This window comes from Paroedura picta, chromosome 3, assembly GCF_049243985.1.
Source record: "Paroedura picta isolate Pp20150507F chromosome 3, Ppicta_v3.0, whole genome shotgun sequence".
In the NCBI taxonomy this organism is placed as follows: Eukaryota; Metazoa; Chordata; class Lepidosauria; order Squamata; family Gekkonidae; genus Paroedura; species Paroedura picta.
This window is the reverse complement of record NC_135371.1, coordinates 50,614,082-50,635,794: the sequence shown is the minus strand read 5'-3', so window position 1 is coordinate 50,635,794 and position 21,713 is coordinate 50,614,082. Positions and strand designations below refer to the sequence as shown.

Below are 21,713 nucleotides of genomic sequence, written 5' to 3'. Positions count from 1 at the left end.
TGCATATAAACTGAGTGAGGGAGGGAGGGAGGAGACCATGGAAGCCACAAATTTGAATGAAGCTACTAAAAATCGATTAACTAAACATGTTGGAACAGCATGAAAGGGATTAGAGTAATGGATAAATTTTGGCATAAAACAAGGTCTAGCTTCAACTGTTAGATCTGTCCTTGGACTTTTCCCTGCAGAAAAATATCTTCTGCTGCCAAGATAGTAACATAGTGGTCATGGAGAATGAGGAAACAGAATGCAACAAAAGTTGTGAAGATATTCTACTACTGGATACCACAATAAATCTCCATGGAAAGAATGGATCTGGGATTAAACCCAGTTTACAAACCTTAAAAAAAACCCACCAAACAGTTTATTTTACAGAGTGATACTCTTTTCTTTAACTGTTCAGACATTATTTTGCAGCTGTATTCTGCTAGGTTAGGGGCAGACAGCACAGGTAAAATGCAGAAATTAACTAGTGAGGCATCACTGAAGCTTGTGGAGCCTGTGGGCACTTTTAGAGTTTTGAGAACACTGAGTGGACACTACAACCTACTGGCTACCAAACACTGAGAGGTTCCAAGCCAAGGATGCTACTGTTACTATAACAGATGTTTCTCTATGACTGATTATGCATGGCAGCAGCCACAGCAGGCTGCTGCTGGGTCCTTGCGGTGGGGTACCATGCCCTACTGCTTCCTGAATATGCACAGGGGAGGGAATCCCCCGGTGTACACAGACTGCCCTGGCATAGTGTGTAAGCGCGCACAATGCTGCACCTGGATGAGCCCGGTGTGCAGTGGCAGCAGTGGGAGGGGGAGTGGGGAGCAGGGGGTCTCCACTGAACAATGGCAGGTGAGTGGCATGCCGCTCTCCCACCAAGGTGGGGATGGGCAACATCCCATCCAGGACAGGAGTATGTGGTATCCCTGCAGGGACACTGTAGGTTGGGGATGGCACCAGAGGGCCACGGATGGCGCTCGCAGTATCGTGGGGAATGCAGGAGTCCCCTCATTCGTATATCGTGAACTATCCTGGGTGCTGCGCGAGGCCAGGGCTGGGATAGCGGCAGCATCATGCATAATCACGGATTAGCCTGCTGTCCTGCTGCCACCACTCCAGACTACCCACCCCATGCATAATCGGTCTATGAGTGGGTTCCTGAAGACAGAAAGATCTGTTTCCTGGACCCTTCTGAAGCATCTACTGCTAAAAAAATGATGGAGGAAGCAAGGACAAGCTCTTTGTTTTGGAAAACATGACTCAGACAAGAAGGAACCGAGCCCCATAAACTACATCACAGAACATCACAGGGTAGACAGGCACCACTCTAGGGATCACTGATTTAAAAGGTGATGGAGACTTCCTCAAATCATCAATCAGGTCAGCTGAATGTGGCAAGATGTGAAATGATACCATCTTCAAATCTGACCCATGTTTCATGGCCTTGGGGGTGAGTGATATGTCCTCTCAGCATTTTTGTATGTGACTATGAAGAATCTGAACACATTAAGATTAGATAGTGACAAGGCAATAAATCCTTAACTGCCTTTTCCAAATTTGTGTTTCTGTACTTGCTAGAGAATCTATTAACCAATATATTCGCCATATTGGGAGAGGGGAATGTTAGTAATATCGGTGGCAAACCTATAAATTTTGCCTATCATTTGGGTGTATGATAGTGGAAAGTGTCATCAAGTCACAATTGACTTACAGTGACTGTAGAGTTTTCAAGGCAAGAGGTGTTCAGAGGTGGTTTGCCATTGCCTGCCTCCACATCACAACCCTGGTATTCTTTAGATGTCTGTTATCAAATAACAGCCAAGGCCAATTCTACTTAGCTTCTGAGATCTGACGAGATCATAGTACCCTGAGCTATCCAGGTCAGCAGTCTGGATGTGTAATACAAGGCACACTGTAGTTCTACGGTAAAGGTAAAGGTATCCCCTGTGCAAGCACCGAGTCATGTCTGACCCCTGGGGTGACGCCCTCTAGCGTTTTCATGGCAGACTCAATACAGGGTGGTTTGCCAGTGCCTTCCCCAGTCATTACCGTTTACCCCCCAGCAAGCTCGGAAGGATGGAAGGCTGAGTCAACCTTGAGCCGGCTGCTGGGATTGAACTCCCAGCCTCATGGGCAGAGCTTTCAGACAGCTGACTTACCACTCTGTGCCACAAGAGGCTCTACACTGTAGTTCTAACCATTAATACACTGCTGTGCACCCTGTGTATATCTGCCAATTCCTGTCCCCACAGGCAAGACTGTACTATATGTTTACTGGTGAGTGGAAGCACCAATCAGAAAAGTTTTCACTTTTTTCTTTTCATTTGTATATTGCTATTTTCTTTTTACATCCATTTAAATTTCTTTGCTTAACTAGTTCATTACTTATGATGACCTTAATTTTCCTGAAATAATCTTTCTTTAATTAAGGACCCTATTAAGTAAAAATTATTCAGCAATCACTTTGCCTGAAAACAAACAAAAACTAACACCCCCTCCACCAAACAATGTTTGATAAATGTGATCATTCTTGTCTATCCTAACTAGCAGTAGCTCTTCAGGGTCTCAAGTCAAGGCCTTCCATACCACCTACTACCTGGTCCCTTTAAATGGAGAGGCCAAGAATTGAACTTGGGACTGTCTGCATGCAAAACAGTTGCGTTACCATTTTCATCATAAGTGATCAGCAGAGTGTGAGGATCTTTGATTACTTAGAAAAGCAAACTCTTGGCGGGCAGTCAAAGATTTCTTTTTGAAGTAAGAAAGTACTCTTATCAAGGCATTGTCGAAACTGGAGTTGAGGATAAAGGTCTCCACATATGTCCCAAACCCCGTTTCCCCCTTTCCATAGGAATCCAGCAAATGGGGGAACATCAAACAGTCTTAACACTCTGATGAGGAATTTGGCTTCAAGGGAGAAGGGGAAAGGAACAGAGCAAATGGCTTGCTTAGAGGTGAGGAAGCAGGGGACAAAAATGTAGGAAGGAACAACAGGGTTATAAAACAAAGCAAAGGATACAAGCTGCCGGCATCTCCTACACAGGGGTGAATACTCTAGTCTACATAACCTAGTTACAGAAACATCCTAAATAATGGCAGAAGCTACAGGATTCTGATACAGAAAGTGCCTGTAAAATGTAAAGATTTATAGTCCTAGGAAAGCTCTGCTTGTGCAAACCTGAAAAGCTCTGCAGTTGCACTTTAAATGAAAGAAAAATGGCCACAAGTCTGGTCTGGACAAAGACTGGAGGACAACAATGAGTGCAATGGGCGGGCAGTGACATATATATATATTCTCCATAAAAGAGGAAAGATTAAATTATGTCAATTCCAGAATGAATGGCTATTAATGGTAATAAGTCCTCTGAAAGCAATTTTTAAAATCCCCCAAACCAAGTATTCAAACACTTAAATTCTCCCAACAATCAGGATAATTGCTTCTGGCAGTAGACAGCTCAGCAAAGTAAAATGAAAGCTATATAATCAAAATAACATTTTAGTGTACTACTACATTCTGTATACAACACTTGACTACCCTGCTGCATGGAGAGTTCCTATTTTCTTTTAGTACTCATTGTGCCTTCTGTACTGGTTTTACTTCAATAAATCATGAGAGTTTACCATGATATCTCACTAGCTTAGATGAATAATTTTAAGTAGGTGTGAAAAATGTTATTATAAATGATATTTCCAAGAGCAAGTTATATTTTAAGTAATTATATCAATAAGAAACATTACCAGAAGAATTTCATTCACAAGGTGCACCCAGGTTATTACAGCAACAGGGAGAAGTACAACAAAAACAGTGAACTGAGTAGATTTCTGCCTATAGAGTGAACAGTGATTACTTTGGGTAGGATCTAGCGCTTTGATGAATTGAGTGAATCCACAAAAGCCATTCTTATTAGCTTTCCTTTCCCCAAGCTGCCTCATGAATCTTTCTCTACTCCAAGACACTGCGGATGTTGAAACAATAAAGAACCACATGCAGTATAGCATCAGGTGGAAGTACAACTAAAACAAGGGACCTGGTAGATTCAAAGTCCATATTGTGCAAACCCTCTGCCTCCACAAGAGTGAGGGAGCATGATTCCAGTAGATTCCATATCTGTGTAGCTATGCATCTCCCCAAGCCTTAAGAAAAGGGTTAATTAAAAATCACTTTCAAAAACCTCTCTCCATTCACAGAAGCACTGGATCCACCCTTTGTTTTCTGCAATGAAATTGTTATGAACAATTTCATAACAATCCTTCTTGGAAACTCTGGAAGCCTAGACCTGTTACTGTAGGTTTTTATTAACCTTTATTATTATGGTGAAGACTTATTCACATTAATTTAAGTGTTAGTTCCAGTCAATCTTACTAGTAACTTTTACAAATTTAACTTTTACAAACATAAACAAAAAAATGGTCTTACCTGAAGGTTTCTTCTCTTCATTGGGGTGAAATCATCCAAGGATGGTTAGGTCACACCTCTGCTCTCTCAGGTAGGACTATTCAAATGAGTAGATGGCCTTATCTGGGTGACCAAAGACTGGCCTCTCCAGTTTGTTCCAACCATCTTTGCCTGTAGACTGCCAGTCCAGAACATCATGTCAGACATTCCTGATGGATGTATGGGTCTTGTATGTTTGTTTGTTTGTAGCATTTTTGCTCTCCTTGGGCGGGTAGTGGATGACTTCACCCCACTGAAGAGAAGAAACCTCCAGGTTAGACCAGTGTTTCATTCTACTTCAGTGGGGAAAGTCATTCAAGGATGGTTAACCATGCCCAAGCTATGTACTCCAGGGTGGGAAGCAAAATCCATGCCCCCATAACCCCGTCACTCAGTTATGTGCTGGAGGACCCTTCTGCCAAAGCCCACCTCCTCTGAGGCAGCCTGGTCCATCCTATAGTGTTGTATGAAGGTTGAAAAAGATGACCACGTAGCTGCACTACAATTTCTTTCACCGGAGCCCTGGTGGTAAATGCGGCTGAAGTCGCCACTGCCCTTGTTGAGTAGGCTGCCACCCCCTGTGAGGGATGTACTCCAAGGACTTTGTAAGCTTTGTGAATACAGAGCCAAAGCCAACATGCAATGGAGGACTTGGAAACAGCATTCACCAGACTCTGTGGGCTATGAGAAATGAACAAAGAGTCAGACAGCTGAACGGATGCTGTCCTCTTCAAATAAATGCACAGTGCCTTGTGGACATCCAGGGTGTGCCACTTTCTCTCCTTGCGGCCCTCTGGATGAGGGTAAAAGGAAGGCAGAACCAAACTTTGGCTCCCGTGGAACACTGAATTCACCTTGGGAACAAAGGAAGAATCTGTGAAGAGACTTATGGAGTCTTGTTGGAAGGAGCAAAACTCCTTCCTGGCAGATAGCGCAGTAATCTCTGTCACTTGGCACATTGATCACAGGCATTAGGAAGGCAACCTTCCAGTTTAGGAACTTGAGCTCTGCTTCAGCTTACAGTCGTCTTCCCATTCCTCTCCCCACAACAGACACCCTGTGGGGTAGGTGAGGCTGAGAGAGCGCTGATATCACTGCCCGGTCAGAACAGTTTTATCAGTGCTGTGGCTAGCCCAAGTTCACCCAGCTGGTTGCATGTGGGGGAGTGCAGAATCAAACCTGGCATGCCAGATTAGAAGTCCACACTCCTAACCACTACACCAAACTGACTCTTGCTGGTACCACTGGCCCATGCTCATGCTTTGCCTGGCCCTTGAACGACCTGTCCTTCTTCACGGGTGCTTTGCCACCTGAAATGCTTCCCTTGCCCCTCTTGGGACTGTTCCCAGACTTGGGAAGGTCCCCGGACTCCTGGACATGCACTTCACTCCCGGGACCCAGAATGCTCTTACCGCAGCACTCAAGTCCTCCACGATCATCATGTGAGGTGGAGGAGCATGGTCCCGGAGACTCGGAATGCACGCTTAGCAGGGCTGCCAGCAGCAGCCTTGCACTTGCCGCATACTCTTTGTCGCTCCCAGAAGCCTCGGGCATGGGTTGAGCAGCGACCTGGGAGTCCGGCTTCAAATGAGTCCCAAGGCTGATAACTTCCAGCTGGGATCTGGATTCCTGCTTGGAATCCCTGTTCTGCTGCTTTCCTTTCATGTCTTCTTTCAGTGCTGGTAGGAAATCCAAAAAGTGAGAAAATAAGGCGCAAAGAACTAACCACAAGCCTACTACCTGAGCAAAGGGGCTATCCAAAACTGGAGAGGCCAGTCCTTGGTCAACCAGATAATGCCAGTTAATCATTTGAATAGTCCTACCTGAGCAAGCAGAGGTGTGACTTAACCATCCTTGGAACACTTCCCCCACTGAAGTAGAACGAGTCATCTTTAAAAGATTAAACTTAAAACTACACTTTAAAACTTTTGTTACAAACTTCACAAAAGATAGATTCAAGTGGGTAGCCATGTCGGTCTAAAGTAGCACAACAAAATTTGAGTCCAATAGCTCCTTTAAGACCAACAAAGATTTATGCAAGGAATCAGCTTTCGTGTGCATGTCTGACAAAGAAAGCTCAAATCTTGAATACACCTTTGTTGGTCTTAAAGGTGCTATTGGACTCAAATTTTGTTAAACTTAACAATAAAGAAACAAATAAATACAGAAATTAAAGATATTATGAGGTAGCAATAAAATTAGTTAACAAACAGTCTGCTAACCCAGTTCATATCATCCAGTTCATATCATCACAGCAATAATAAACTTGGATCATCTGTATACTTTGTCTACAAAGATCTCAATCCAACAATCTTCTCAGAGTTGTTACATTAATTTCCTTGTAAAATGCATCCACACAAATATGCAAACTGGAACTGAACCAGATCTTCCTTTTATGATTTTTGTACCCAACAATATCTTTCACAGAGCCATCCAACTTTCTCTGGAGTCAGGACAAAGGCAGCGAGCCTGATGTTTTTTGACTCCCAGATCCATCCAATGTATTTAGAAACACTCCCATTTGAAAAAGAAGATGGTTGTGGTAGCATTATCACTTATTAAAGCATTGCCTATTTCCCCTTTTGCAATGTGCTGTCACTCAGTGAAATATCATGAAAACTTACTAAACAGTTTGCTTCTTGTTTTAAGGAGATCTGAACTCTCAATACTTGTTTATTATGTCTGAGACAGGGCAAACACTAATATATCTGGTTTCTAAATGCTGAAGAATTATGAGAATATGCCTACCTCTTAGATTCTTGACAAAATCTTCTAGCTTCATTTTGCGTTCTGGTTTCACATTTGGACTATACATGTCTGTGTTTAATAATATGATTGCAAAAGCCAGGATGAAGATGGTATCAGGATTTCTGAACTGTCTCACAACGCCTGGATTGCAAATGCAGTATCTCTGGCTACAAGACACACCGGAGGAAAAAATGGGGATCAGATTCAAGGAGTAATCAATATACCATTTAGAACAAACCAACAGAACCATTTCAGTCAGGACGCTGAAATGGTACTCACTGCGCCATATGCTCTAAAATTATTTGCTTTTTTCTTATATTCTCTCAGCTAATGATAGTTCCTTGAATGCTGATGATTTAGTACTATAATGCAAACCACTGGAATAATTTGCTGATCTAGATACTCCAGTGGTTAAAGCTATTTCTAACTCCATTAAATTAAGTGCACCCAGTCCTGCTAATTTCACACATTTTGTAGCAATATATGTGGCTAACAGTGCAATCGCTGAGCACTATCTTCTATTAAAAAAAGATTTACAGTTCTGTCCTAAGCAGAGTTACACCCCAAATCTACTGAAGTCTATGGCTTTGAATAGTGTAACTCTGCTTAACATGGCTCTCTCAATTACTGGAATGCATGTAAATATTAAATTGGATAGGGATGCCAGTCATTCATTCTCCAGTCAAGCGTAGCTACGTTCACTGGAGGTTACTACAGACTGTAATTTTCATATGGTCCACAGTCTACTTTAGGGAACTGTTTGGATTTTTCCAGCAGAGTATATTTTTATCCCACTGTGATTCCAAGGACCTCATGATTCCGTCCCCTTCTCCATTTTGTCCTCACAATAAAAAAGGTAAGTTAAGAAGATAGAGAGTGACTGGGCCAAGGTTATCCAATGAATCTTATGGAAAAACAGGATTTGAACCTGGGTCTTCCAGACTGCTGTCCAACATTCTAACCACTATGCCAAAGTATACCCTGCTCATGAAGACTGCATGTAATGAAGCATCACTGCTGTGATCATTTTCTGACTTCTAATCAAGAATGCACAAGACATATATATCAGCACAAAAGCCAGGGCTAATGTGCTGAATACCGCAATTAGTATTAAATATACACTGATGTCCATATGCCCAATGCCGCTGATCAGCAAGTCTATGAGAATATGACTGTTACTTTTAGAATACTGAAAGATTCATTACATTTCTTCCCATGCTCCACGAAGGATAAAGAACATTTGTCTAGGCTTTAATAAGTTAATGCTCTCTGCTCAGTTAAGCTAAACTGCTTAATTAAAAGGTCAACAGAGTGTATTGCAAAAAGTAATGAAAGGAAATGCTTCCACTACAACAAGATTTTTTTTCAAAAGGTTTAAGCTGAAATCAGGCAGGTTTTTGTTTCTATTTAAGATCGATGGCATAAGAAATATTAAATAAATCTGCCAGCCTACAATATATAATACATTGGAAACAGAATTTTTAGATTAAGGGACTACACGACAGTCACTTGTGTGAAATGAAACAAAGACAGCACAATAAATCTGAGTACATCCTTCTTATTCAACAGATGAAAGGATAAATCTTCTTTGCTAACTACTTATATCATACCTAAAAGCTTCAATCAGCCGTTCTACTTTCTGAGCCTCTCCTTGGACACGGATATGAGCTTGAAATTTCCTGAGTGCTTCATCCAGTTCCATAGCTGAGAAGTCCATCTCATCTACAACACAGCTAGGGCACAGAAAAAATTCGTTTGCTTTTGGTTTCCTTGGCCTTAGAATTATTTAGCAAAGAAATTCTACATTGCCTGCAATATTTTACTACTTGCAATAAAACACTAATGACTATACTTCATTTAACATTTAGTCTGAAGAAGCATGGAAAGGTAAAAAGAAGACTTACAGACACTATAGCTCAATTAAAAGAGCTGATGTAAGCAGCTCATTATTTCTCCTTATTACAGAACTGCCAGCATAATGACTATTGATCAATGAAAGTGACGTCTTTGGCACAAATAATCACCCCACCCCCATTTTTTTAAAATAAAGGTCCAATACTGTTGAAAAAAGGAACTTGAATTCTACAGTGGGGGACAACAGAACCACTTGCACATTCTAGCAGGAGGGTGTCAAGAAGATCTTTTAGTTGTCTACCTGCATACCGTACAGTGATGAGCAAATGGGAAATCATGTATTCCTTCCCAGGGTTTAACATAGGATAACCACTTACTGCACTACTTTCCCTTTAAACTCCCCAGCCAAAGGTTGCTTTGCAACATAACTGACAGAAGGGAAGAGGTGTGAGGCAAGAAGAAAGAAGGTCAACTGAAGTGGATCAAGGTTTATTTGCAAAATGAAGCCTCAATTCTAATGACGAATTCCAAGGAAAAGTTCTACAGTTCTTCTCTTTTTACTAAAGCTTTTAAGGATAATAACAACTAAGCATCAGTCACTGAAAAATATGGCAGATTACTGCAGGTGTAAATGCATTATTATCCATGTTAAAAGGGTGCTTATTAAATGCACTCACGTACAATGAAAAATTGTACTAGTGCGCATACTGTTCATGAAATCCAATAATTATAAATAGCTACAGGGAGAAGTACAGGGTCCTCCACATGGGTTTTGACATACTGTCAAGGACCTTGGAACCTTAAACCAGTTTAATCTAATTAATTACCTAGAAAGAGATGTACACTAAGTCATGTTGAACTGATTTTTCCAATTTTCTGATGACAAAATCCTATATGTGTTTGTAGTTCTGTCTCAAGGCAGTTTTTGAAGTGATCATACCTAAAAACTTCCCACTGTGCTCAATTCAGTATTTAGTAACCTCCCTTTTGGTTTTCCCCCCTTTTTGGACCCCGCTGATTAACACACAAAAATTACTCTTATAGAGCATTCTTTAAGTTTAAGAATGGAAACACAAAAAAATTAGGCAGGAGGCAAAGCTTAGAATGAATAAACAGAAAGTTAGTTGTACAGGTGTTTCCTATGTAACTAGGCTTGAAAACCTCAGTCTAAAATGCCAGTGGATCCTAATTTTAATTTACATTGGAAGTAACATACTGGTTAATGCAGCTTAAACTGGCATGGAGATGGAGCTTGCAGTCCTAGGCTCTGCTCATAAGTTCCTGACTGTGGCTGATTTACATCTGTACTCACTCAGGAAGTCTCAGGTCCTTTTCACTGGTTTTGGTTCAATGTCCAGTTCTGTCAAACAAGATGTGAACTGAGATTTTCATGTTAGGAAATCCCAGTAATTTATGAAACTGTTCTCAGATAATCTTGGCTCCATATGAATCAGAACCATGGCTTGCTCCCCCCCCCCCCATCATTTTCTTGACCTGAAACTACACTGGGAACTACTATTTGCCCTGCTGATGAAGCTTATGTAAGTTTCTTTAATAGAGAAAATAGCACCTCCCCAGGAACGTTTCAGATTATGAAGGTTCAGTGGGAAAATGGTAACCCTCATCTTCCCACATGCTATGTTTCCAAAATGAATCTGTCAACCATATGTCTGGGAATTTAATTTTAAAAATTGCTGGGAGCTAGGCATATGGACCTACCAGCACATATCTTGTTTGACAGTATGTGAGGCATGCCCCAAACAGTGTAATGTGGAAGGAAAAAATCCATCCAGGAAATTGCATTACAAAGACTATATAAATTTTGTTTTATGCATGGTGATGTCAAGGAGTAAGCTCAACCTCAGATGCAGCAGGTAAGTCAGCTAATTGATCCCTGATTTTGAAATCAGGTGTATTCCAGGCTTACCAGCATTTATAGTAATTCCTAGACAATACATCTCAATTGGAAAATCCTCCCCAATAAGATTAGCTATCATATACACCCCCAAAACAATGACAAATGGCTAACATATGAAAAGTAAGTTTTCTGTTATCAGTGTGTCTAGCTGCCAGGGTGTAATGAAAGCTGTCATCTTCTATCGCATGACATAACAGAAAATATTTGGGACTGTCATGGACATCCTTCTGGGTTTATTCAGTTTTCTTCTGTTATTTGTAAAAATAAAGATCAAAGAATGTACTGCAATGTCTCTGTCAATAATATAACACAGCATCCCTATCTATATTTTCATGCCACAAAAGAGAAAGACTATTTTTGTCTCACTTGAGCTAGTATGGGAAGCTTCTATACTCTTACTGTTGGTTGTTTTAACCGAACAATGGAATGGTATGTTTAATTTCATTGGCTACCATCCAGCACTCAGTAAAGTGCACTTAAATCCCTCTGAATGGCTTTAATAACAAATGAACAAAAAGAAATAAAATGATTTAATGGTTAACCTTCAGTCCCTGAAGCAAATGTGAAGAGAAAGTGGTCAGGATTAAATTTGTTAGTCTATATGCAGATGACATGTTTCGACAAACGTTAAAATACCATTAATATTTTCATTGCAGGCAATACCTAGTACAACGGCCTTTTAAAAATCTACTTGCATCAGATTCCAATAACATGTTCTCATCTATGGGTGTGGCTTTGGAAAACATTGCCATGCTGCTGAAAATGTACGTAGATTTCCAGGAATGTGAGCTGCAGGGAATCTAGCATCCTGGTCACAGATCTTTTTGGACAAAATTTCTTTCACCGTTCTCTTGTGGAAAGAGGAAAATTTGCTACGTTATTCCCTTGTGGAAAGAGGATCAGGTGGCTTTAGAGGAGGACTGGCTACTTGTGAAGTACAGAATATTGCATTAAAACCCATTTATTTGATTAGGCTTCCCAACAAATTAATACTTCTAAACAAGGCCTTGGCTCACTGTTGTTACCAGATTGCAGAAGCGGATGAGCGAGGCCACAAAAGATGGTGGAGGGGGCCAACTGAAGGAGGTACATGGTGGGCGCCAGACCAGCCGCCAGTTCAGCATGCCTGACACAGCTGGTGCGACAGGGAGCACAGAGAAGCTGGGCGGAGCTGAGGCAGGCATGCCCATATAAGGGATGGTGCCTCAATGCTCAGCCTCTTTCCCTCCACTGCTTGGCAAAGAAGCTTCCCATTCACCCTATTTTGATGCCTTAGGGATATTCTGTATTCTTTGGCTAGGAGATAACAAGATTGTTAGTTTTTGTTCTTTCATTATAATGTTGGTTTATCTTTCAATATGTCGTTACTTCATTGCTTCATCACAGCCAGCAGCTTTGGGCATGGGGCGGATCCATTTGAGGCAGGCCGAATCTGTGCACTGAACTCACCATCATGGGGGCCTCCATAAGAGGCTGCATGGATGCTAAGTCACGGAGCCACCCTTGTTGAGGAGTCCTGCTGGCTCGCATTTCCATATGATGGGATGAACCAAGCAGAGGTTACCCACAGCATGCCTTCCCCCTGGAGAGCCCAATGGGCAGGGGCAGCCATGCTCCAAGCAAGTGAAGTGTCTCGGAAGTCACAGTTCAGGCACCTGGGATGGGAACTTCCTTACATTCAGCTGACCGTGAGATGGCAGATCCACCTTATGTGGTGCCGATGCTCCGCTTGGAGTTTAATAATGCTATGGCCTAATTCATGCCAAAATAGATCTGGGTGTTCTCTGTCTTTATGCCCTCTTGCTATGCCATAAAGAGGCATCCTTTATGCCTTCCTGCAATGCAATCATCATGAATGTAGCTTCCTTTTTCATTTAACAGTCATTCCTCATTCAATTAATTAATTGTTCTACAATATCTGGATCAAGATATCGTTAGCAGGTAGGCTTTAAGCATCATGCATGCCAAGTTTAAAAGATATGAAGGCACCTGCTATTTAAAAAGTCCCCTGGCTGTTCTTCTACCATTACTCCCATAGCTTTTTTTTTTTGCACATTTCCGCTTTGCTCTAATCAGGCTCATTGCAATATGCATTGCATCTTTGTGTCCCAGGTTCCTTCTTTACAACACTCTCCCACCTTTTGACTGGGATATAAAGGATCAGAAATCTCCATTCCTATTTTTATCTGAGAAAAGGTAAAGGTCTCCCCTGTGCAAGCACCGAGTCATGTCTGACCCTTGGGGTGATGCCCTCCAGCGTTTTCATGGCAGACTCAATTCGGGGTGGTTTGCCAGTGCCTTCCCCAGTCATTACAGTCATTTATCTGAGAAAGGGACTTCTTAAAACTTATCTCACCTCCCCAATTTTGTTGGTCTCTAAGGTGATAACTCAAATCTAACTGTTCTACAGAAAACCAACACAGCTACCCTCCTGAAATACTCTCCAGGAAAGAACAATGAAATTCTTGAATAAAGTTAGGAATTAAAAGAAGAAGTTCAGATTCAAATAGCAGTGCTTCCTTCCTGATAGTAGAAGTTTAAAAAGCATGATTTTATTCCTAACAATGTATCATGTTATGATACAAAGAATGCTGAAAGACTTAGCATTTATACACCTTTTATTTCTGGGTGAACTTATTTCACAGGCTGCATTCCCACAGCAAGGATCCTCTGTTTTGCCCACACTGCTGCTGCAAATGCAGAGGCACAACTTAGCAACATAGCAGCCGTGTGAGTTTTCTGTGCACTTGATAGAACTGTGGCAATAGTGGCCTTAAAAAGTCCCTCAAAAAGCCCTCCGGCAGCATGGTGGGGAAAATAGCAGCTGCAAGGGGTTGACAGACAGAAAATGGTACTGATGTAACCGGGACCCTGGAAAATGTGACCTTCCCATGTAGAGTGATTGTCCCATCCAGAGTGCTTGGACTATGTTCTTCCCAAAATGGTTATAGCAAAGCAGGTTTGGGAAGGAGAACCAAGGAAGCAAAAGACAACTGCGGCACAGTTGTAGCCACTACTACCTGACTGCTCCCCCCAAGGGGCATTTCAGTTTAGATGCCAAAGTAGAGAGCAACCTCCATGTGGGCACAGCGATACATTTTAAATAACGGTGGATTACAGAATGTGGATAAGTCTCACTTAGATTTATTGTGTGCTGTGTGTATGTGTGCGCGAGGGACAGAGAGACGGCCTTCAAAAATAATGGCAAATATTTACTCACAGTCTCTTTTTGTTCAATTTGAAACTGTGTTTAGTCTATGCACAGCTGAGTCCCTTTAAATGCAACAGAGCACACTTAAATGCATAACCATCACTACAGATGTAATACTCACTCCAATACATCCCGGTTAAACTGCTTTTGTCGATTGCCGAGAAACTCTCCAATCATCTGCCTGCTGAGTCCTTTTCTCTGGAGAAGAAAATGGGCAACTCCAACAGGTGTATCTGGCACAAAGCCTCTCTCAATCAGGTACTGGATTCCTTTTTCAGGTTTTCTAGTGAAAAACACAAACCCCCAAATCACCTATACATTATTTTTCCTCATAACATTGCATGGTCACAGAACGTTCAGGATTGTCACTGGGATGCTTCATAATTAATGTTAAGGGTTTAGAAGGGTATAAGTCTGTCTGGGATTGCATTGCTGCTGCAGAAATCATGCTGAGGGTCTTTGTAAAAGCTTCATTACCTCGAGAATGCTGTATTCATATTTTAATTGCAGCCAAGTCTTTAGTCATACCTTCAAAATGTGCTATTCAACCCAAATTCTGTCAACACTCTTCTCTCAGCACTGACTTCCATTTTGCCAATGTTTCTCCCTCCAGTCTCTTTTTCTGTATCAAATAGCTACACCCTTTTCTTTTGCTTTCAGACATCTTTCAACTATCCACAAAGATCCTCCCAGTGTTGCATGAAAGCAAAAGAAAATGTATCCCAAGGAACACCAAGGCTCCATTTAAATATCACGCCAGGAGTCCATAGGACTGTAGCAAGTCTTCGCAGCTAACTGGATTTTCTATAGACTAACTGTAAAATTCACTCCTACCACAATGTTACTGTAATCTTTGTCCTTTTAAAAGATTTTTAAAATTCTAATATTTGATATGCCATGTTAGTATACATCATTCAGAATATCTTGAGCTGTTGTGGGGAAATAAGGGAATGTACTAGCCCATGCTATTAAGACTTTTGGTCTACCCACAGATGAATGATGCTCTCAAGACTCCTCCTTAAAAATGACACTACAGCCAGGCCTCCCCATGGACTGTACCTTTAAACCCAAATCCAAGGGGCAGCCACAGTAAACACTTTAAAGAGCAAGTGTTTTTATCTATCCACTCCCCAGTTCACATACCCTTATGTTATACTAAAATCTTTTAATATTTGGATCAAACCATATGCTATTTTCCACATTTACTTTCCATTATTTTGGGATTTACTACACCTCTCTTACATGTACTGTATAAAATGTACACTACAACATAGTATGAAGTCTGTCTTACAGGAAAAAAAATACCAATGTAAATACCACATCATGCAAGAGTAACTTGAATTGTCTTGAAAAGTTTCATTATAGCTTCTTATAAGCCAATGCCCATCTTTTAGTAAGAAACATGATTCCAAACTGGGCAGCAGATTTTCAGCACACTGAATAAGTTATTTGTAAAATAATTAGTGTTGCTTTAGGGGCACAGATTGTACCTTTAGTTTTTCAAGAGTCCACAGACAGGAAAGCCCTGACCTGGATAGCCCAGGTTCACTCAATCTTGTCAGATCTTGGAAGCTAAGCCCGTTCAGCCCTGGCTAGTATCTGGAATGGAGACTTCAAAGGAAAACTAGAGTTGTGACATGGAGGCAGACAATGGCAAACCACATCTGCAATTCTCTTGCCTTAAAACCCCTATCAGGTTGCCATGAATCACCTGTGGCCTGACAGCACTTTCCTCCACCACCAGAGACAAGAACATTGATCAGTGATGCTGCTATGGAACAGCTTTCCACAGACAAAACAAGAGGAAGGAACAGCAACCACTCATTTTTACTCTTCCAAATTAGTTTAAAAAATTTTTTTTTGCATAAGTAGGTGTTTCACAGAGAGCGGGCACAGAGGTGAGGCTGTTTAGCTCTTTTCTCCCCTACCTCTTTTTTAAGGATGAAGAAAATCAAAGTAATTAGGAGGTGTTTTTGTTCAGTGAGAAAAACAGCCCATCTGTCTGAACTCCATGTCTTCTGAACTTATGAAAAGCCTTTATTGGAGCCTGCTTTTGCAAAATGAGACAGACATTATTTAAACTGAACACTATTTTAATTGAATAAAAGACCCTTTAAGGTCACCCAAGATGTTTATTTTTCATCTTCTTTCAACAGAACATATTTTTCAGTGAAGGATGGTGTTGCATTGCACACCTGGGACAAATCAAGGAAAGTAGTGAGACCAGATATTGGAAAGTGATGTGGTGTAATCTTGACACAAAGGTTAAGATTCAACAAATAGAGCTCAAAAATAATTATTAAATAAATTAAAAGGAAATATCTAGATATCTGGAAGCAGATTTAGAATACACTATTCTATATGCTATTAGAATTTTTTTCCACACTGAGTATACTCTAGTCATTGTTTTCTTGATTGATTCATTAACATCACTGCTAAGATACAGCTCCCATGAGATATGCCCATGTCCATGTAGAAGAGCCATGTGGAAGAGCCTGATTATTACCTTAATCTGATACTGAAAATGTCTTTATTCTACAAAGGCATGAGAACGATCTCACTAACACAGAGAATGAAAAAGATATAGTACAGTCTAGGTTAATTAGCTTTGGCAATTCTGGTACAAATTATTGTTGATGGTTTCCTAGTTTTCCACTCACATCAACCATACCCATTAGAGCTGAAATTTCAACTGTCTGATCCCTCCCAGTATCCAAAAGCATTTTATGATGAAGCTGTAATCAGTAGGGCTGAGATCAAAAGAGACAAAACAAAAGAGAAATTTCTGGTAATCTCATCAAAATGTATTGAGGGTAGTTGTAGAAAAAGCCTGCAACATATATGTGGTAGACATCATAATCTTCTCTACATTATCATCCAATTTTTCTCAAGCATTGCACACATCAAAGGAAAAATGATTTGGTAAATGACAGTTGATGACCAGTGACTGCTTGCAGTCCTGATCATTTTCTCGGCTTGAATTTGGTGAGGGGTGGGTGGGAGGTAGAGGGGCCAGCTCCAGGTTGGAAACTACTGGTGATTGGGGGTGGAGCTTGGGGAGGACCTCAGTGGGACACAATGCCATTTAATTCAACCTCCAAATCCATTTTCTCCAGGGGCACTGATCTCTGTAGTCTGGACAACAGCTGTAGTTCTGGGAGATCCCCAGATCCCACCTTGAGACTGGCATACCTGGGAAAAATGCATGGGTGAGTATGGAGTTGGTACTGCAGGTGACTTCTGTTGCCAAGCTTGGTGACTGTGGTTCCTTGGTCTACTTTTCCTTAATAGGGCTGGAAAAAGTTTCCAGTGCAAATACTCCTATACAACTGAAAGCAGATTTTTATCTAACTTGCCATTTGCTCCTTGATGTTCACCGTGTCATGAAAAAATATTTTTACATGCTACCTCTTCTGATATAGAATATATTGTAGTGTAGTGCCAACTTCCATTACTTCCAAAATAATTTGGATATATTTTTAAAAAATCTCACCCAAGCAGGTTCATAGGATCATAGAGTTGGAAGGGACCGCCAGGGTCATCTAATCCAACCTCCTGCAGGATGCCAGAGGAAGTAAATATATTTCCCAGTCAAAAGGCAGCAGTGGGATTCACAGGAGAGAAAAAAGTGTTGTTCTCACTGTTGTACAAAACATTTAACACAAAAAAGAATTCCCAATACATTATTAAAGAATGGGTTTTATATCTTTGGTGATGATAGGGATGAGATCAAAAGAGACAAAACAAAAGAGAAATTTCTGGTAATATCATTAGGGAAATAGTTTTGGGAATAGTAAAGTGTCATATTTCCTGCACTTGCTAGTTTCAGATGTACAAAGAGCCTAAATGCTGCAAGGTTTAATGTATAGCCTTCTGTCCTTCTACAAGGGAGATTTAATGAAACTCCCTATATAGATTCCCCCCCCCCCCGTGGTCAATGAGAGATAGAAATGCTAGCTCATGTATTTTGTATTACCCCTTTACTTCTAGTATTCATCTTAAATTTCTTAGCTCTGTTTAGTAATAATAAATGTCAATCTGATGATTTTAAGGTAGTTTCACTCATGTCTAATCAAAATCCAGAAGTAACTGAAACTGTTGCAGTTTTTGCAATTGGCGATGAGGTATCATGAATTGAATGTATTACATTTTAATACCCAATTTATGTTGTAACTGTAATCGATTCCCTTAACTATATTAATTTTTTTAATATGCCAATAAAGGCTATGTTATGCTATGCTACGTAATAGTTCTATGCTTGGGTAAACCAGTAGTTGACAGATGGGAAAGGAGGATGAGAAATTATTAATAAATCACATTCCTAAGTGAACTGTTGATGATGGTTGAAAAGTCATAAAAGTCATTTAATTATCTCACAACAAGATTCTTAAGCTGACAGAGAGCAATGGAGAAAATGCAAGTCCCTAAGGCCAGGGCAACCTCTGCTAACCTGTTGAGCTCAGACAGCTCAATCAAAGAGAAGCCAAGGTAATCTAACCTGGTTGTTTCTTCTTATTTGGATGGGGGATGGAGCCCATACCTCCAAATTTATTACTACTATTATTTATTAGAAGATTTATGCCCCTGCTTTCAACTTGCCAGATTGAGCTTCTTCCTCCATCTCACAGAGACTGCAGAGGAATGATTAGGCCTGCAAGGGAAAATAGAATGAGAGAATGCAGTCCCATGCCCTTGGCTGGGTGGGTCAGAGCTTCATCTCTCTACTGAAAACCATGAACCTCACTCAGCCTTCAAGAGTAAGGGTTTGCATGGCTGCACTCTTCCTCCTCCTCCTCCTCCTCTCTTCCGGTTTCTGCTCTCTTCTCTCTGGTAAAAGCTGCCTCTTTCCCAAATCCACCTCTTTCCCAAATCTACCCAGCAGCCAGCATAGCAGAAGCTATGAATAAGCCAATAGCCAAACTGCCTCTCTTCTGCTGCCCCAAGCTCATGTATGAAATAAAAATGTAGTCAGCAAGGTACTATACCGAAAACTTCCTGAAGGTGGAGGGTTAAATTTTCCTTCTGCAAAATGTGCTGACACTGGAATTTTTATTTATTAGCTTTGGTTTTATCTGATCAGATAGGGCACCTGCCAAGCATGTGCCCTACTCTATAATGCTGGAAAGATGAGAGAAAGGGAATAGTCCAAGGTCATCCTCTATGAGTTTCATGGCTGAGCAGCAATCCCTAGTACATCAGTCTACTACCAATTATACCACACCAGCTCTCAGATTTGCGAATTTGTTCATGCAGCTGCAGTCTGATATTTTCAGTTGTTTCCTGGACATTTGCCTACTTATTTTGTGATGCCTCTACCTGGAAAAAGCCTCATCTTTGTTCATGACCATTCCTGCTTCCTTGTTTCTTGCAGAAGTATAGACTCAGAAAAACGTACTACATATGCTTTAGAAATTATGGGAAGGCCAGTAAACCAGTATGTTGAAGAAATGCCAGTATAATTAAAACGAATTACTAATTATACAACTTTTATGGAAAAAATTCTAGCTGCTTATTAAGTCTTAAGGTCTGATTGATGAACAAAAAAAATCCCATGTGGAAAAATCCCACAACTACAGCCACAAGGAAAAAAATAATTTATGACACAAAGGGAGCATGCTGCTTTCTAGCAACAACTTCTAGCAAATCACCTCTGGAAAGCTGCTTGGTCTCAGGCATTATTTCCCCCCTGAAGGCATCAGATAGTTCCTGAATTCAGTTCAAGTATGTATAAATCATCAGGCTTGATATTGTTGGAATATGCAAGATTTGTAGGGTGCATGATTCAGCAGCATATGAAGAAAATATTGCAGGGGACAATAGAAGAGAAGGGTATTTAGCTTAGTTAAACTAGGAACTTCCTAGTATTTTCCTAATTATCTCCTCGAGTGTCTTGCTTGGATCATTTGAAGACTTCCTGCTCCTCCCTGCTTGCTGAATGAATGCAGACTGAATGAATGCAGATCAGAACAATTAAGACTGCAGAATTCTCTCTCCTCTATTCACAATAAAACTATTTTAGTCTTTTAAGCAATATCTTTTCTTAAACATAAGTTTTCCAGCAGTCAAATGACATGGATTCCCTTATGCTTATCATATGTTTTGTAGCCGGAATTTTATATCTTCAGATACAAGATGATTAAAATACTTTTAAGAAATAGTAATGGTATACATAGATTATGCACTTCATTACTGCTATGCAAAGGTTTTTGTAACAGAATGGAGACCACAGATACCCAATTTTCTATGGTTTCAGAACTCCTATAAAAAGCAAATGAATTCCCAGTTTTGTAGATGATAGATACATCCTTTTTGTTCATGCCCCAAACCCTTTTTCCCCCAAGTTGACCCTGCTATTTTTATACCAAGGTAGTCGGGCAAACCCAATCTTCTTCCTCAAGAGATTTATTGAAAGTAACATTGATAGTCCAATATGCTTACTCTGCAGCACACTAGTATAAATTTGATATCCAGCAAGTAAAAGAAATATATAATTTCCATCAAAATAGTATACTTTCAAAATTGTCTTATCGTCATGTCTGAAAATCAGCCTGCCTGGGTGTTATCATCATCTAGAAATAAACAAAAGAATAGATCTTACTTCCACAAGGGCAAATGATCCAAATAAATAGAAAAAGCCGAGAGGCTACGTTCAAATATCTGAGTCACAATTCAAAACTTTTGATCTCCACCTGAGCTTCTTGGTTCCTGAACAACAAAAATGCAACCATCTGTGTGGCAAAAAAACCCCACAAAGATGTACAACAGTTGCATCCACAGATCCTAATTTTGGAATTAACCATAGTTTTGTTAACCATGTACAACCAACTAAGCTTATCGACCACAAATATTTAAGATAAACATTTTGTTAAGTCCATTAATGAAAAATGCAAAATCCAAAGATTAAATTAGAAGGGGATACTTTAGTAGCACAAATTAAAAGCACACTCAGACCTTTTGTTCTTTAGAAAACTGGAAGTTCTAAAGGGTAGAGCCAGCTTGGTGTAGTGGTTAAAAGCAGTGTCTTCTAATCTGGCAAGCCAGGTTTGATTCCCTTCTCCTCCACAAGCAGTCAGCTGAATGACCTTGGGCTCATCACAGCCCTGATAGTGCTGGTCTCACAGAGCAGTAATATCAGGGCTCTGAGCACCACCTACTTCACAGTGTGCCTGTTGTGGGGAAAGGAAGGGAAGGTGAAAGCAGCATATAAAAACCAACTCTTCTTCTACTTCGAAAAATGTCATTTATACATACTAACGGAGACTGGTTTCTACATCCATGGAAAGGAAGATCTTAATCAGATTACTGACCATTTATTTGCTTTACCCTGTCAAGATGAGTCTTATTCATGCAAGACAAGCTAGGTGAGTGGTTAGAAGACTGATTACAAATCCATGAATTGTGGGTTCTAGTACAGACTGTTTCACGAGTTTTACTGCTGATCATACTGTTGACCAAAGGAGAACTTTTCATCCTTGACAGCATATCCGTGATTGGGTACAATCCCTGTGTGCCACAATCAGCTTTTCCCAGTGAGCTACTGAGGAGTGGCT

The 21,713-nt window shown here is 40.6% G+C and overlaps 1 protein-coding gene across 18 annotated transcripts in view; it reads right to left on the bottom strand.

Annotated features, from left to right (window-relative positions):
• IQSEC1 (IQ motif and Sec7 domain ArfGEF 1) overlaps window positions 1-21,713 on the bottom strand; it is a 466,480-nt gene that overhangs the window by 39,276 nt on the left and 405,491 nt on the right. For all 18 annotated transcript variants that reach the window (XM_077325626.1, XM_077325629.1, XM_077325627.1 and 15 more), the window contains 3 exons: window positions 14,285-14,446; window positions 8,791-8,913; window positions 7,181-7,347 (listed from right to left, as the gene is read on the bottom strand). In XM_077325626.1, the coding sequence (XP_077181741.1) occupies window positions 7,181-7,347; window positions 8,791-8,913; window positions 14,285-14,446 (452 nt within the window). The remainder of the gene's footprint in view (window positions 1-7,180; window positions 7,348-8,790; window positions 8,914-14,284; window positions 14,447-21,713) is intronic.